Source organism: Lepidochelys kempii, chromosome 18 (assembly GCF_965140285.1).
Source record: "Lepidochelys kempii isolate rLepKem1 chromosome 18, rLepKem1.hap1, whole genome shotgun sequence".
In the NCBI taxonomy this organism is placed as follows: Eukaryota; Metazoa; Chordata; order Testudines; family Cheloniidae; genus Lepidochelys; species Lepidochelys kempii.
In genome coordinates, this window is record NC_136397.1 from 7,904,555 (window position 1) to 7,922,262 (window position 17,708).

At 55.5% G+C, this 17,708-nt stretch overlaps 1 protein-coding gene across 1 annotated transcript in view; it reads right to left on the bottom strand.

Moving 5' to 3' along the window:
- The window catches only part of PADI2 (peptidyl arginine deiminase 2), a 77,370-nt gene extending 60,535 nt beyond the window's left edge, over positions 1 to 16,835 (bottom strand). Inside the window, exon 1 of the mRNA XM_073316344.2 lies at positions 16,634 to 16,835. Coding sequence (XP_073172445.2) covers positions 16,634 to 16,725 — 92 coding nt within the window. The 5' untranslated portion in view covers positions 16,726 to 16,835. The remainder of the gene's footprint in view (positions 1 to 16,633) is intronic.
- Between the last annotated feature and the right edge of the window lie 873 nt (positions 16,836 to 17,708).

A 17,708-nucleotide genomic window follows, 5' to 3' on the forward strand; every position in this document is an offset into this window, starting at 1 on the left:
GAACGGGGGCCTGACGATATGTACCCAGAACCACCCGCGACAATGTTTTAGCCCCATCAGGCATTGGGATCTCAACCCAGAATTCGAATGGGCAGCGGAGACTGCGGGAACTGTGGGATAGCTACCCACAGTGCAACGCTCCGGAAGTCGACTCTAGCCTCAGAACTGTGGAAGCGCTCCGCCGAGTTAATGCACTTAATGCACTTAGAGCATTTTCTGTGGGGACACACACACTCGAATATATAAAACCGATTTCTAAAAAACCGACTTCTATAAATTCGACCTTATTCCGTAGTGTAGACATACCCTAAGACAACGAGACCTCTCGGCTGTTTTCAACACAGCGTGCGGCTGGCCTGCCTCTGTGACGTAGCAGGAGTAGAAGGCGCTCTGCCTGGCGCCAGCCATCCCTCCCCACAGGACTCTGGAAGTAGTGATGGGCCAGCTGACTTAGCGATTGGCCACATTCTGTTGATGTCCCCCTGCTGTATCGCTCGTTCTCAGCCAATGCAATCCCTGCCTCTTCTAAGATGACTCTGTCCTTACAGGAGATCAGCTCCTGGATGTAGAGCAGCTGGCGCGAACTCAGCTTTGGCAAGGCTGAAATGATGCGGATCAGGAAATGCTTGGAGAACTAGCCAGGTGGTTGTCCTGCCCTTCCATCGAGGGCATCTGCTCCCTGTTTAAGAGGCAATGTGGCCTAATGGCAAGAGGAACAGATTGGGACTCAGGTAACCTGGATTCCATTTCCAGCTCTGCTACTGACCTGCTGAGTGACCTTGGGCAAGTCCCTTCTCACCCTGTGCCTCAGTTTCCCCACCTGTAAAATGGGGATAATGAGACTGACCTCCTTTGTAAAGCGCTTTGAGATCAGCTGATGGAAAGCACTAGATAAGGACGTGTGCATTATTTTAAGCCTTGGGAACCTACTCAATTCCGCATTTAGTCTGGATAGCAACGTAATGCCCCCTTCCACCTCTGCCTTTGCTAGGAAACTTCAACTCTTCCTGCCTGACAAGGATCAGCCCAGCACGACCCATATGTTCCTTGCTTCTAGTGTGGTTAACTGCAACTCGCTGCATCTGGGTGTGAAGGGGCCAGCAACGTGGTGGCCCCAGCATATGCAGAAAGCAGCAGCCTGCTCGTCAGTGAGATGCAAGCTCATCGCCCCTCTATCCCTCCACTGGCTGCCTGGCTGCTTCCATTGCCAGGTCAGGGCCCATGTCCTGATCTCGGAGACCATCAGAGGGTCAGCGCTTAGCTCCCAGCAGCGGTCGCATTTCAGTCTGCGTTCCACCAAGACCTCTGCAGTCCTCTGGACAAAGCAGGCTCACAAAGCCCAGGACAAAACGAAAGCCCCAGACGCGAACTGTTCTCTGTTGCGGGGCACAGCTGGCTGCGGAACGAGCTCCAGAAGACGTCGGACCATCCCAAGCTGAGCCCTCTCCGCTGGGGAACAGAGAAAACTCGTGATGGCCACCAGGGTCCTCACCAAGCAGATCTAGTTTACTGGGATGCCACGCTGACAGACACTATAGCAAACCCTGGAGAAACTTTGCGTGTCAGGGGCCTGATCCTGCAGGAGGTCCTGGGGTGGAGGACTTGCACTATCAGATCCAGGACACCAACATTGGGTTTGACCTTATCACTTGGAAGCAGGAACCCCCAGAACCTGTTGAGCTGTCTGTTATTTCAGATAGGGCCCGATCTTGTCACTGACTCCCGTGGGAGTGCAGATCTCAGCCCCCTGCACCTTCAGGCATGTAATGAGTGGGCTCGTGTGTCAAGCAGCTGGCTCATAACTGCACAGAGCCTCCCTGCTCCCCAACACCTCATGCAACCAGTCCTGGGTAGGCGGCGGTGAACCTGTGAGACGCCCAGCTTGAGCCGCAAAACGCTCTGTGTGTCAATGTCGTGGGCGGGTTTATCGCAGCAGACACATGTCAACCCAGCTTATGCCGGTGAATCCTGACATGTAGGAACTCTTCACATGCCCAGCATAGCTGCCTCATCCTCGCTATTGCTAAAATAACCCAAGGGCAACAATCTAAGAGCTGGGCGATACCAGTGGAGACAGATTCAATTTCCTTTCAGTCTAATAAATACAGGATCAAACGTAGCATGTTTGCATTGGGCTATTTGCTAAGGGGAGGCATCTTCTCTTGGCAGGAGACGTTTCCGAACAGCAGAGGGTTTGCTGGACGGGGTGGCCACAATAAATGGAAAAATAGCTTACCCTTCTTTGCAAATAGCTTCATGGTTATTTTTCCTGCGAGTTTGACTTAAGACCCGGTGGCTAGCTAGCCTAAGAACTTGCGGGTACGTGAGAATGACAGTGTAAACCCGGGTCTTTGGGACCTGGGCTTGCGGACTCACTTCCAAGCCTGCACTTGCGCATCTGCACTACATTGTAGACTTGGGCTAACAAGTGCTGGACCTGGGTCTCCCAGCTGTGCTAAGCGTCCACACTGCACTACGCAGCTCTTCTGACTCCACACGGCGAAATGACAGGGCTTGCACCCGAGTCACAGTGGGACTTTGGCTCTGACCCACTCTCCTTGCTGGGTCTGCACACCCGGGTCCTCAACCTTTTACAGCAAAACCCCTTCCTTTGTCTCTCAGTCACTGGAAAACCCAGTTTTAACCAGTCTACACAAAGCATGGCCTGGGGTGGAATTTCTCTGGAGCTGTTTACAGTCCCAGGGCAATCCTCCCTCTCCCCCCATTTTAGCTCCTGGAGGAGCTGCAGGACCCCTCCCCCCCCAGAGTAGAACATGGTCACACATAAACCGTTCATTAAATTCACACGATGGTCCCCAAAGATGGGGTCGCAGCACCTGTCACACCAGCTTCCAGGTGGAAACTCTGGCAGGTTTTAAAGTATTTCACATCCTCTCCCGGGGCCCGTCTCTGGTCACAGAGTCATGTCAGTTCTCGGAGTGAGCGTGTGAAGGTTCGTCTACGCCACAAAGAAATACCCGGAGCACCAAGTCTCAGGGCCCAGGTCAACTGACTCGGGCTTGTGGGGCTTGGACTGTGAGCTGAAAATAGCAGTGTAGACATTCCCACTCAGGCTGAAGTCCGGGCTCTGAAACCCGGCAATGGGGGAGAGTCATTTCGGGTGTGTCTAGACTACACTGCAGTTAAAAACCAGCGGCTGGCCAGTGCCAGCTTCCTCGGGCTAACGGGGCTGTTCAGTTGCAGTGTAGACGTCTGGGCTCCGGTTGCAGCTGAGCTCTGTGACCCTCCCACATTGCAGGGTCCTGAGCCCCGCGAGCCTGAGTCAGCAGGCATGGGCCAGCTGCGGGTTTTTAACTGCAGTGTAAACATACCCTGGAGACCGGCCCTAGGTCAGGGCTGTTGCTTTAGACAGTTCTAGTTCCTTTGTCTGTTGGCCATCTTGAACCAGCTCAAACCAGTCTACACTATTTCCCCAGGGGCCAACACTTCAAAAATACCATTCCCTGCATTAGAAAGACAAGGCGGGTGAGGTAATATCTGTTATTGGCCCAAAAGAAATAAGCTTTGAGTTTACACAGGGCTCTTCTTCAGGTCTGGGAAACTGGCCATGTCCACACTACCAGTTATAAGAAAAGGAGGACTTGTGGCATCTTAGAGACTAACAAATTTATTTGAGCATAAGCTTTCGTGAGCTACAGCTCACTTCACGAAAGCTAATGTTCAAATAAATTGGTTAGTCTCTAAGGTGCCACAAGTCCTCCTTTTCTTTTTGCGGATACAGACTAACACGGCTGCTACTCTGAAAACTACCAGTTATGTCAGCAAAACTTATGTTGGTCGGGTGGAATATTCTGACCCCGCCTCAGCGACATCAATTACGCCATCGTAAGTGGTAGTCAATATACACAGGTGTGGCGGAGGTGTTTCTGCAAGATGCTACCTGCCGCCCTGCTCAGTGGGACCTGGAATCTGTTATAACGAGATGTGTCAGGGCTACAAAATTCACAAAAGAACATGTAAACTCTGAACACCTGTTCCTAAACGCATGGGGGCTGGGGTGTAGGTCAGCCTCTTGGAGAAATAAGGGCCAGCTGCAAAATTTGGATCAGACTTGGGTCAGACTGTAAACCTCTCCCAGGTGTTAGGTGTGCAGGCGCTGGGTTTTGGTCAAGCCCATTACAAAGACACAGGGCAGCTAGGATACCTGGATATGGGTTATGAATTCCTATGTCTGGGGGGGTGCATGTTTGAATCAGGGCTTTTGGTTTCACCTCTACTAGAATAAGTCTTGTTTGCTGACCGCACTGTGGCTTCCCATCCCCTTAGCAAGTGAATGGGCCAGATTTCATAATACCAAAGAGCTGATTGCTTTGGCAACATAAGCTTCCAGGTGCAGTTATTATGGGCTCTTTCCAAAAACTAGCTCCGAACATTAATACAGAGACCGTTATGTTCAGAAAGCCAACCTGGGGGGGATGTGCTGATTAGATTTTGCACCACGCATCCTGTTGCTGCAGGAGAGCATGAAGCTTGACCACAGCTGTACTGGGTCTTGTTGTAATCCCTCGCCTGCTGCGGGTCACTGCGAAATAATCCTATCATCAGCCCACGGTGGTACAACAAGTAACCAGAAACTCACAGTTACCAAAGCAACTAATCCTGTGGCTCATGTCTAGTAACTGGAGCCTCTCTGCTTTCAGACACATTCAGCCCTGTGCATTGCAAGCAGCAATGGTAGCTTGTCTCCCCAATGACACGGACCCTCCCCTCCTCCACCCCCTTGTGAGGCCTTACAACAGAGCAGACATTGCCAAGAAAGAGGCAACACCATAAAACCCAAGCAGATGCCCTGCACATCTCTAGGAGGCCTGGGTGATCGGCAAGAACTGGGGCTAAGCATCTTGACACCATTTCTTTTGAGTCGCGATACCCTATAAGGAACATTTTTTGGTTCGTCCAGGAGAGGAGCAGGGGATTGGTTCATGAAGTTGTCCGTCAATCCTCAGCACGTCCTTCTGACCTTCTCAGCAAGCTCTGCTGTTGGAAAGGTCTCAGCTTGGGACCATCCCTTTGAGGACATCTCTTTTCCATTTACAATTTACTGGGGAAATTCAGTCAGTCTCGGTAAGAGAGACCAACCAGGTCAGGTGCAGATTTCTAGATCCTTGGGCAGAGTCGGAGGCCAGCTGAGTTCAGCACAACAGGAAGGGCAGGTGCTCACAAAGGTGGAACTGCAGAGGGAAGGGGTCTTTAGCAGCTTAGGCCTCGTTAACCATGGGATTTTGCCCCAGTTCCAGCCATCAGTATAGGAATACTAGTGCTAACTCTTGTGCAGCGCAGGCCAAGTTAACAGTAACACCAGTTTCTAGCAGAGTTTGGTGCCACCAGTGCAAAGGGAAGCTTTCCATTTCTGCGCTCGGAGTTGATCCGAGTGTCCCGTCACCAAAGACTAGAATCAAGGCAAGCGAGGACATGAAAATTCCTGGAAAACACTCCAAGGAAAAATAGCATTTTAAGGGTTCCTCCCAACGTCAGTACCGTCTTCCCAACCCCCCCCCCCCCCCCCCGTATTACTTCCAGCATCTGAATCTTCACTCCTGAGAACCTGGTCCTTGTAGCAAGGACCTGGAGTCGCCATAAAAATCAATGTCATTTGCCCAAACTCCTATACACTGAAAAGCCCCCCCGCACTAACTCTTCACCTACCCTCACTCTTCTTCCCCACTCCGTCTTCCCTCTGCAATGGCCTTTTTGCTATTTTGCTTGATTTTTTAAAAAAAATATTAAAAAAACCAAACAACCCACCAAACAACCTAATATTATAACTACAGGGCTGTGACAATTGACAAAACATCACCTGGTGCCCGAGCTGTATCATAAACAGGTAGCACAGGTGAGTGATCCTTTATGCCCTTGAAAGTCACAAGCAAATGCAGGCCCGCGCACTGAAAGCTGGCTCACTGTGATTTGGCAATTACAGAAGCCCTGGGGCGATGCTTTCTTGAGCAGCGTGAGAGTTTGGAGAGGAAGCTCCAGCTGCTAGCTACTGGCGGTGCCAACTCCTCAACAAATGAGTTTTCATTATCTTGAGAGTCGCCGGAGGCCAGAATCCCTCTGTAATGCTCACCAAGAAAGCCCTCTCGCTGGCTCGCCAAGGGACAGGCAGAGACTCGGGACACCCAGGTTGTGGCCTCCAGGAAGGCTGTGTATGGAAATTCCAAGTAAATAGGCTACAGGGCCTTCAGCAAGCTTAGAGGTGCATGATGCCTTTCAGAAACATTCAGGGCAGAGACTGTTCTGCCCATACACTGGCCCCTCTACAGGTTTTAAGAACCTGCCGGATCCTTAACCTCCATCCTGGGCCAAATCCAGCTCACTGGACTAGTCCCCTCGAACTCTGTGGAGAAACCCTGTCTGCCTAGCCTCCTATCCACCTGTTGTCTCCTGTTTGACACAGAGATTGTCCGTTTTTCAGGCAAAGACCATCTTTCTGTTCTGTGTGTGCTAGGTGCTGGGCAAAATGGGGTCCTGGTCTGTGGTGATGTAAATATTTACATTCAGGGATTTTAGGGGAAAATCCCCACCCCAGGCTCTCACTAGAGGGAGTGGTATTGTCAACAAAGCTTTTGTTTTTTCTCTTTTTAAACCACAACGTCAGTTATGTGTCTGGGTCGTGAAATAGACACATACTACACAACCCATGGCAGTTTCACCTGACGGCCGATACCATGTGGAGGGGCAGACAGAGATGCAAAAGAGAAGCGAGAAAAGGCAAGGAGAAGAGTATCCTTTTTAGAAAGGTGCTTGCATTGATGGTTTCTTTGGGCTGCCAACCCCAGTCAAATCCTAAAATTCACCATGCGCATTTGACCATGGGTTTGTAAAAATCCCAATAGACAAAAGTGCTATAGAAACTCCCTCCTCTGACAAACAGATTATTTTCTCCCCACTGACTCAGGATGTCCAATGGAGCAGAAATAGAGCGGCAGCGAGTCCATTGTGCCCCGTGGTGCAAAAAAAAAAAAAAAAAAAAAAAATTCTCTCTTTGCAGCATTGCCAAGAGAAGTGGTGCAAGTGAGCCCTGCGAGCGGCTGGGCGCATGCTGCAGACTGCAGGGGGAGTGAAAACCAGCAGCCTGGATTCTGCTACACGCTGGGGTGACGCCCTCGATTTCCAAGGTGTGGACATGGCCTAGGAGCGGGCTGGGGCGGTTGTAAATGAGAGCAAAGTTCCGCTCATCAGCTTTCATGGGAGCTACTGTGTGAAAAGCTTTTAGAAACCAAAGGGCCCAGCCTTCTGCAGCGGATGAGAAAACGTCCGCTGACTTCATTCAGACCAGAATCTGGATCATATGTGCCAACATTCTACTTTCCCTATGGGTGCTCGACCCCCCGCTCCGCCCCAGGCCCCATCCCTGCCCCACCTCTTCCCATCTCCGTTCTGCCCCGTCCCCTGAGCATGCCCCGCCCTCACTCCTCCCCACCCCCAGCACCTCCTGCATGCCGCTAAACACTTGATCTGAGGCAGGCAGGAGGTGCTGGGAGGAAGGGGGAGGTGGTGATCTGGGGGGGGCGCCAGCAGGTGGGAGGGCTGGGGGGGAGCTGATCAGCAGGGCTGGTGGTAGGTGCTGAGCACCCACTATTTTTTCCCCCGTGGGTGCTGCAGCCCCGGAGCACCCACGGAGTCAGCGCCTGTGATCTGGACAGTAAAGTGCTGGTATTTCTTTTTTTAATTCTCAACAGCGTAGTGATGGACTGAATTCAAACCAACCCCTTAGTATCCTCTCAGTATCTAGGATCCCAAGCCCATTCTTTAGCATCTTTTAAAGAGCCTCAGACCCCAGTGAACACACACACAGCTCCTGCCAACTTTACTCGATGGGGTAGTGTGGTCTAGCAGACAGGGATGTAGGAGACTTGGGCTCATATCCCAGCTCAGCCTTAGACTTCCTGTGTGATGCTGGGCAAGTCACTCAGTCTCACCTGATAGTTTTCCCCCACCTCATGGAGTGTTGCAAAGGGGAAAACAAATCCATTAATCGTTAGGATGCACTCGTATACCTAGACCAGCCCTGGCAGGGCCGGATTATGACATTCTGAAGCCCTAAACTATGTCAAGTGTAAAAATAATGTATTATTTTCACAGAAAGGACATTGAATATATAAACACGAAAGCTTTATATTTGCATATATACAAAGGCGAACTTGTAAAAATAGAATAATCATTTAACTAAAACACATCTTGCAAGATGCCTGTTTGCATTATAAAATAGTTTCAAAGTAACATATTTTCATCTATGATTTTTTAGTTAGTAGATATGAAAACTTTATATCTACAGGAACACAAAAGCAATTACAGTTACACAGATCAGCTTACTTAATGGAAGCAACCTGCAGTATGTCTGTTTACACATCACATTAATATTAACACTGAAATTGAAAACATTTTCTGTCAGGATTTTTGGAGAGCAAAATCACTGATGATGTCCTCGAATGATAAGCTATGGAGTTTGTCACTTTTGATGCACAGAATGCTTAGGGCAGGTAGCTTTTCTCACAGCACTTTCTAGGCAGAGATCTCTCTTCGCATTCACTTCTCTATCCTCTGTCTCCCCCAGGACCACTAATTAATCTCGAGTAAACACCTCAGGCACACAGAGTGACAACAAGCTATATGTGCGAAAGAAAAAGAATTTACCAGAAAAGAAACTGGTAATCTCTAGACAGGCACTGAAAAAGTGAGAAAAACTAGCCTATATTCAAGCAAATATAATGAATATTATAGACTTTAACAGCCTATAAATCATAGATGCACATAGTTTGAAATAACTTGCTCACCAAGTACTCAGAATATATATCTTCCTTCACTTCTCTCAAACCTTTTATTTATTCTTTCGTCAGCACTCTGATATTTACTGTGAAGGTTCCTGAAACTGACGGAGGGAAACCAACACAAATTTATCCTCCTCAAAATCCACTCGACCCAAGTCCATAAGACGATCACCTGCGAACTCAATCCCGTGAAGCACAGACAGCGCATGGAGCAGAAAGCGGCGTGCGCACTAAGACACACAATTGTCCGTAGGAACAGATCAGAAGAGGAAAGATCACACGGACCCTTAAAAAACGAAGAAAAACAGGAGGGAAGGCACTATACGACTGAGTGTGCTGGACCGTAAACAAAAGACGGCGCCCCTCTGGCTATTACCCGCCACGAGGGATGCGATACGTGACGTCACTCCTCGGACAAGTCCCGTACGAGCACGAGCTTGGCAGGATTGTTTCACGACATTGCCGTTGCCAAGTCCTGGGTTTATCAGCAGTGAGATTATTTATTTGTTGAAATAAGATCTGAAGGCACAGTCCGAACTTTACCAGCAGCAGCTGGCCAACAAAATGCTGCCTTAGGAGACCGATAGCAGACTTATTCGTAGAAATACTGATTTTACGAGAGCAATTATCATTTTTTCTCAGCCCTGACCTCCCGCCTGTCAATAATGAACAATTAGTGACAGGTAAGGGTATTGATGTGTATATTTTTGTCATATTTGAATGAAAATGTCTATATTTAGAGAGAATCTTCCCCCCCCACCCATATCTCCTTTATTTATCAACTGATTTTGATAACATTTGAAATAGAGTCAGTTTTTCTTTTTTAGAGGCCCCGCATATTGTGAGGCCCTAAACTGTAGCTTAGTTAGTTTATGCCTTAATTCGGCCCTGCCTGACAGGGGTTTGTCCAACCTGTTTTTGAAAACCTCCAATGATGGCTATTCCACAACCTCTCTAGGTAACCTGTTCCAGGGCTTAAGTATCCTTAAAGTTTGAATGCTTTTCCCAATATCTAACCTAAATCTCTTGATGTAGATTAAGCCCATTAACTTCTTGGCCTACCTTCAGTGGCCACGGGGAACAACTGATCACCATCCTCTTTGGAACAGCCATACCTGAAGGCTTATCAGTCTTCTTTTCTTAAGACTACATGTGCCCAGGGTTTTCACCTTTCCTCATAGATCTAAACCTGTTATCATTCTTGTCGCTCTCCTCTCGACTCTCTCCAGTTTGCCCACAGCTTTCCTAAAGGGCAGTGCCCAGAATCGGACACAGTTCTCCAGCTGAGGCCTCACCAGTGCTGAACAGAGTGGAACAGTTACCTCCTGTGCCTTACATACAACACTCCTGTTAATACATCCCCCTTATTAGCCTTTTTGCAACGGCATCGCCTTGCTGGCTCATATTCCCGTTATGATCTACTAGAACCCCCAGGTCCTTTGCAGTAGTGTTACTGCCTCGGCAGTTATTCCCCATTTTGTAGCTGTGCGTTTGGTTTTTTCCCTTTCCAGTACAGTACTTTGCACTGGTCTTCATTGAATTTCACCTTGTTGATTTCTGACCAATTCTACTATTTATCAAGGTTTTTTTGATTTTGGATCCTGTCCTCCAAAGTGCGAGTAGCCCCTCCGAGTTCAGGGTCATCCGTACATTTCAGAAGCATACTCTCCCCTCTATTATCCAAGTCGTAAGGAAAAATATTGACCAGTACTAGATCCAGGACAGACCTCTGGGCGGGAGGGAGAGCTCAGTGGTTTGAGCATTAGCCTGCTAAACTCAGGGTTGTGAGATCAATCCTTGAGGGGGCCATTTAGGGATCTGGGGCAAAAATTAGGGACTGGTTCTGCTTTGAGCAGAGGGTTGCACTAGATGACCTCCTGAGGTTCCTTCCAATGCTGATATTCTATGACCCCATTAGATATGTTCTCCCCGTTTGGCAGCAAACCATTGACAACTCCTCTTTGAGTAGAGTTTTTCAACCAGCTGTCCACGCACTTTATAGTAGTTTCATCTAGACTGTATTTCCCTAGTGTGCTTATAAGAACATCACACGGGACTGTGAGAGACAAGGTGGGGGAGGTAACATCTTTATTGGACCAACCCCTGTTGGAGAGAGCTATCCCGGAACCAACATGGCTACAACAACACTGCACACGGGACTGAGCCAAAAGCCTTATTAAAGTGGAGATAAATCATGTTTACTGCTTCCTCCCATTCCTCTAGGCCAGTATCCCTACCAGAAAAGGAAAGTCTGGCATAATTTATTCTTGGCAAATCCGTGCTGGCTATTATTTATCACCCTATTATCCTCTAGCTGCTTACAATGTGATGTAGAGCGTTACTGTAGGACCACATTTTCCCCTGATCATTTCAGGACACAATGGGTCCATTTCTGACAGAGAATATCGCATTTCCACTGTCCACACAAAGGGTCTGTAAATCTAACCCATTCACAGATGGTGCCCAGCACAGATGCTTTGCTTCATGCAAAAAGGTCTCAAGTCTTTAAAGCTCTGCTTCCCCTGGGTTCACACGGGCCCAGTTTTTAAAGCCTAAGGGACTATTTGCCAGCACCAAGGCAGAGGGCCAGGAAAAGTGCTGTGTTTGAAAGAGCAACGGAGCACCATCAGCTGTAAATAAGAGTTTACAATGACAACAGTGGTTTATATTGGATTAAGAGAGCTCATAGCTGATGGCTGGCTGTTAAAAATATAGACAATATATCTCACGGACTAGAAAGTGACAGCTAAATGTTTATTCCCTTCCCAGATTACCATCTGCTGACCAGGAGTTTTGCAGAGCAGCTCTACCAGCTGCATGACATCTTCCTAGAAATAATATGTAACTCATAAATAAAGTCATCAGAATTCCAGAAGGATCACAGATGTTATGGATGGAGGACCATTCAGATCACTGAGTCTATCCACCTGTAAAGGCAGGGCACAATCCTCAGACAGGGGATGCATCAGAGAGGACACATGAGAATGGCCATACGGGGTCTGACCAATGGTCCAGCTAGCCCAGTGTCGTGTCTTCCAACAGTGGCCAGTACCAGAAGCTTCAGAGGCAATGAACAGAACCTGGACCCCCCAGATCTGAATTTTGTGGCGTTGCCTATACGCTGAAGAGCTGAACCCAAAATCCCATATTGAACCACCCCCAATCACTGGGGTGTCAGTGATTGCTGGATCTGAATTTTGTTGCCATAATTACAAATTTGAGGCTGGCTGAGTGCACACCTTTAAAGCATCTACAAGTCTTTTTAGCCTGCTCCTGCACAGTGTGGTGTATTGCCCGCACCCAGGTAAATGAAAGCACTGGACAGCCTGAGAGGTCTCCCCTCAGCGTAACCATTGGCAAATGAGGATTAACGCTGGCCTCAGGGAGGCAGTGTGACCTAGCGGACAGAACACTGGACTGGGAATCAGGAGACCTGGGTTCTATTCTCAGGTCTGCGGTTAGCTTTCTGTGTGACCTTGGACAAGTCACTTCCCCTCCCTGTACCTCAATTTCATCATCTGTGAAACGGGGATAATGATACCGAACTCCTTTATAAAGTGTGTTGAGATCCACTGATGAAGAGCACTAGATTAGAGCTAAAAGAAAAGGAGGACTTGGGGCACCTTAGAGACTAACAAATTTAATTAATTCATTCATTAATACCCTAGGAGCTAGGAGCTGCTGTGAGGGGGGGTATTAATGAATACTTGAAGGGCTTTGAGATTCCCCCGACAGGACAATACGGCTGTCCCTAGGTTAAGGCAATGCCCATCAGTGCAAGTCACTGCTGTGATGCAACCCTCTCGTAGAGACGTCCTGCATTGGCACAAAGAGGGCGTTTATGCCAGCGCTGTTTGCTTTGGTGACTGCAGCGTGTTTGTGTTAAAGACTTTGCCTTGGGGTAACTGCATCAATCTGTTTGCATAGGTGCAAATTTCCTTAATGTTGCCAAGGTCAAAGTCTTGTGTTTCCTTAAGCCACATTCAACCTAAGGAGTGGCTGGTGTCAGTGTCCTGGAAAGGGAAGCAGAGATTGCGTTCCCTGCACACAGCTCCGTTTAACAATGGGGAACAAGCACAACCAGCCAGTGACACCCGTGGGAACAGAGCGCTCCATGGAGAGGGGTGTGTGTGTGATCTTTGGATGCCTTGCTACTTACTTTCTACCAGAAAGAACCCCAGCCACCACCCTGTTGACATAGATCTCACCCCCCAAGGCATCTCCGATGGCCATTAAGATACAAGTGAAGAGACTTGTACAACACCGAAAGTCCCAGGGACCTGGCAAGGTTGGGTTGGGCCTGCTCCGGAGCCGGCAAACCACTCCACCACCTCCTGCCCCACACAAGCAGCCATAAAATCAGAAGTGCAGGAATCCAGGGCTCAGGACTGAATCTGACTCCTGCACCCGCTGCTCCTGGGGCCGTGACTGACACCCACATGCCCCTCTCCCTGGGAGTTGAATGCTGGATTTTGATCCCCCAGGCACTGTTTAAGTGAGCACACTCATTAAATAAGAGCTTCCTAGGGGAGGGGAGATGGGTGCAAAGGGGCAGGGTGGGGAAACCCGTAAGAGGGCAGGTGAGCTGCAGAAGGGGGCGGGGGGCTGCATTACAGACCAGGCACCTACAAAGGAAACATAATGCCTGGCTGCAGAGGAGCAGGAAGTGCTGGCTGAGTTCAGGAGGGAAGGAGGTGAAAGGTGCCAGGGTGCAGACGGAGCAGTGAGAGGGTGCCAAGTGAAGGCTGCAGCGGCAGTGTGTGGGTGGGTGCTTCAGTGTCGGGGTGCAGTATGGGGGGGGATAGGTGCAGCAGTGGCAGGGTGCCCGGGTGCCGGGGGCACAGTGGGGGGTGCGGCAGGGGCAGGGTGCCCGGGTGCCGGGGGCACAGTGGGGTGTGTGTGGCAGGGGCAGGGTGCCCGGGGCACAGTGGGGGGGGGGGTGCGGCAGGGGCAGGGTGCCCGGGGCACAGTGGGGGGGGGGGTGCGGCAGGGGCAGGGTGCCCGGGTGCCGGGGGCACAGTGGGGGGGGGGTGCGGCAGGGGCAGGGTGCCCGGGTGCCGGGGGCACAGTGGGGGGGGGTGCGGCAGGGGCAGGGTGCCCGGGGGCACAGTGGGGGGGGGGTGCGGCAGGGGCAGGGTGCCCGGGGGCACAGTGGGGGGAGGGTGCGGCAGGGGCAGGGTGCCCGGGGCACACTGGGGGGGGGGCGGCAGGGGCAGGGTGCCCGGGGCACAGTGGGGGGGGGGGGCGGCAGGGGCAGGGTGCCCGGGGCACAGTGAGGGGGGGGGCGGCAGGGGCAGGGTGCCCGGGGCACAGTGGGGGGGGGGGCGGCAGGGGCAGGGTGCCCGGGGCACAGTGGGGGGGGGGGCGGCAGGGGCAGGGTGCCCGGGGCACAGTGGGGGGGGGCGGCAGGGGCAGGGTGCCCGGGGCACAGTGGGGGGGGGGGGCGGCAGGGGCAGGGTGCCCGGGGCACAGTGGGGGGGGGGTGCGGCAGGGGCAGGGTGCCCGGGGCACAGTGGGGGGGGGGTGCGGCAGGGGCAGGGTGCCCGGGTGCCGGGGGCACAGTGGGGGGGGGGGTGCGGCAGGGGCAGGGTGCCCGGGTGCCGGGGGCACAGTGGGGGGGGGTGCGGCAGGGGCAGGGTGCCCGGGGGCACAGTGGGGGGGGGGTGCGGCAGGGGCAGGGTGCCCGGGGGCACAGTGGGGGGAGGGTGCGGCAGGGGCAGGGTGCCCGGGGCACACTGGGGGGGGGGGCGGCAGGGGCAGGGTGCCCGGGGCACAGTGGGGGGGGGGGGCGGCAGGGGCAGGGTGCCCGGGGCACAGTGAGGGGGGGGGCGGCAGGGGCAGGGTGCCCGGGGCACAGTGGGGGGGGGGGCGGCAGGGGCAGGGTGCCCGGGGCACAGTGGGGGGGGGGGGCGGCAGGGGCAGGGTGCCCGGGGCACAGTGGGGGGGGGCGGCAGGGGCAGGGTGCCCGGGGCACAGTGGGGGGGGGGGCGGCAGGGGCAGGGTGCCCGGGGCACAGTGGGGGGGGGGTGCGGCAGGGGCAGGGTGCCCGGGGCACAGTGGGGGGGGGGTGCGGCAGGGGCAGGGTGCCCGGGGCACAGTGGGGGGGGGGTGCGGCAGGGGCAGGGTGCCCGGGGCACAGTGGGGGGGGGTGCGGCAGGGGCAGGGTGCCCGGGTGCCGGGGGCACAGTGGGGGGGGGTGCGGCAGGGGCAGGGTGCCCGGGTGCCCGGGGCACAGTGGGGGGGGGGTGCGGCAGGGGCAGGGTGCCCGGGGCACAGTGGGGGGGGGGGTGCGGCAGGGGCAGGGTGCCCGGGGCACAGTGGGGGGGGGGGTGCGGCAGGGGCAGGGTGCCCGGGTGCCGGGGGCACAGTGGGGGGGGGTGCGGCAGGGGCAGGGTGCCCGGGTGCCGGGGGCACAGTGGGGGGGGGGGTGCGGCAGGGGCAGGGTGCCCGGGTGCCGGGGGCACAGTGGGGGGGGGTGCGGCAGGGGCAGGGTGCCCGGGTGCCGGGGGCACAGTGGGGGGGGGTGCGGCAGGGGCAGGGTGCCCGGGTGCCGGGGGCACAGTGGGGGGGGGGTGCGGCAGGGGCAGGGTGCCCGGGTGCCGGGGGCACAGTGGGGGGGGGGTGCGGCAGGGGCAGGGTGCCCGGGTGCCGGGGGCACAGTGGGGGGGGGGTGCGGCAGGGGCAGGGTGCCCGGGTGCCGGGGGCACAGTGGGGGGGGGGTGCGGCAGGGGCAGGGTGCCCGGGTGCCGGGGGCACAGTGGGGGGGGGGTGCGGCAGGGGCAGGGTGCCCGGGTGCCGGGGGCACAGTGGGGGGGGGGTGCGGCAGGGGCAGGGTGCCCGGGTGCCGGGGGCACAGTGGGGGGGGGTGCGGCAGGGGCAGGGTGCCCGGGTGCCGGGGGCACAGTGGGGGGGGGTGCGGCAGGGGCAGGGTGCCCGGGGTGCCGGGGGCACAGTGGGGGGGGGTGCGGCAGGGGCAGGGTGCCCGGGTGCCGGGGGCACAGTGGGGGGGGGTGCGGCAGGGGCAGGGTGCCCGGGTGCCGGGGGCACAGTGGGGGGGGGTGCGGCAGGGGCAGGGTGCCCGGGTGCCGGGGGCACAGTGGGGGGGGGGTGCGGCAGGGGCAGGGTGCCCGGGTGCCGGGGGCACAGTGGGGGGGGGTGCGGCAGGGGCAGGGTGCCCGGGTGCCGGGGGGCACAGTGGGGGGGGGTGCGGCAGGGGCAGGGTGCCCGGGTGCCGGGGGCACAGTGGGGGGGGGGTGCGGCAGGGGCAGGGTGCCCGGGTGCCGGGGGCACAGTGGGGGGGGGTGCGGCAGGGGCAGGGTGCCCGGGTGCCGGGGGCACAGTGGGGGGGGTGCGGCAGGGGCAGGGTGCCCGGGTGCCGGGGGCACAGTGGGGGGGGGGTGCGGCAGGGGCAGGGTGCCCGGGTGCCGGGGGCACAGTGGGGGGGGGGTGCGGCAGGGGCAGGGTGCCCGGGTGCCGGGGGCACAGTGGGGGGGGGGTGCGGCAGGGTGCCCAGGGCACAGTGGGGGGGGGTGCGGCAGGGGCAGGGTGCCCGGGGCACAGTGGGGGGGGGGGTGCGGCAGGGGCAGGGTGCCCGGGGCACAGTGGGGGGGGGGTGCGGCAGGGTGCCCAGGGCACAGTGTGGGGGGGTGCAGCAGGGGCAGGGTGCCCAGGTGCCGGGGGCACAGTGGCGGGGGGGGGGGTGCGGCAGGGGCAGGGTGCCCGGGGCACAGTGGCGGGGGGGGGTGCGGCAGGGGCAGGTGCCCGGGTGCCGGGGGCACAGTGGCGGGGGGGAGTGCGGCAGGGGCAGGTGCCCGGGGGCTGCCCAGGGGGCCGACACTCACCCGTACACGTCGGCGGAGATCCGGGTGCCCAGCACACACACCGCCTCCATGCGGCTCCCATACTGCAGCCGGAGAGTCCGATCCCGCAGCATCTCCCCGGTGAGCGGCGCCCGGCGCTGTCCAGCCCTCGGCCGCCCGCCCGCTCGCTCCCTCCCTCCTCCTGCTGCCAGGTGAGTCCGAGCGAGCAGCGGCTCCAGCGGCAGCGAGTCCCGGCTTATCCCCCTGGCCCCAGACACGCCCCTCCGCCCCAGCGGGCCCACAGAGAGCCAATCAGCGGCAGCCAACTGCCCAGGGTGGGGCCTCGCCTTTGTGTTTAGAAAGGGGGAAGTTTTGGACAATTTCCCCCTAGTGCAACCCCCCCTAGTCCCCTCCCCCATCGCCCGGGGGGCTGCATCCGCAGTACAGCGGACATGAACATGAGCTGGGGGGCAGACCCCAGACAGCTCCAAGCCCCCAGACAAGGGGCTCCCCCCGCTGTCCCAAACTCAGACCCGGCCGAGCTGTAAACCGATCCCAATGCAATCAGCCCCCCCTCCCGGCCCCACACTCTGCCCCAGGCCGCCCAGGGAGACACCCGGGGCCACGAGAGCCCTTTAATCCTGCCCAAGATCTTCCTCAGTGGTGACATTGCGGCACAAGTATCACCGAGGAAACCTGAACCTGGCACAGTCCCTGGCGGCAGGGCAAGCCCCACTGCACGAGGGTGCAAGTGTTAGGGGGTATGGCCTGGTGAGCCACTCAGAGTCCTTAGCCGGGGGCAGGTTATGGGGCTTTCAAATCAGCTGCCATCTCTTTCCTTCCTCCTCCAGTGTGCTGCTGGTCTTACGAAGCAGAGACAGTTGTCTGATGATTTGAAGAAGTCTCTCTCTCACAACTGTCACCTTTTTTAACACTAAAGTTAAACGGACAGTGCCATAGCTAAAAGTTGTGTGTAGGGGGAGAAAGCAGCAAGATGAATCTCTCTGCTGTGTGGGGCAGTCGTAATTCATCCACCATTGAATCCTTTAACATGCACTATGTTTATAGATGTATATAGATTTTTCTTTCGTTATAGTGTCTCATTTGATGAGTTTAT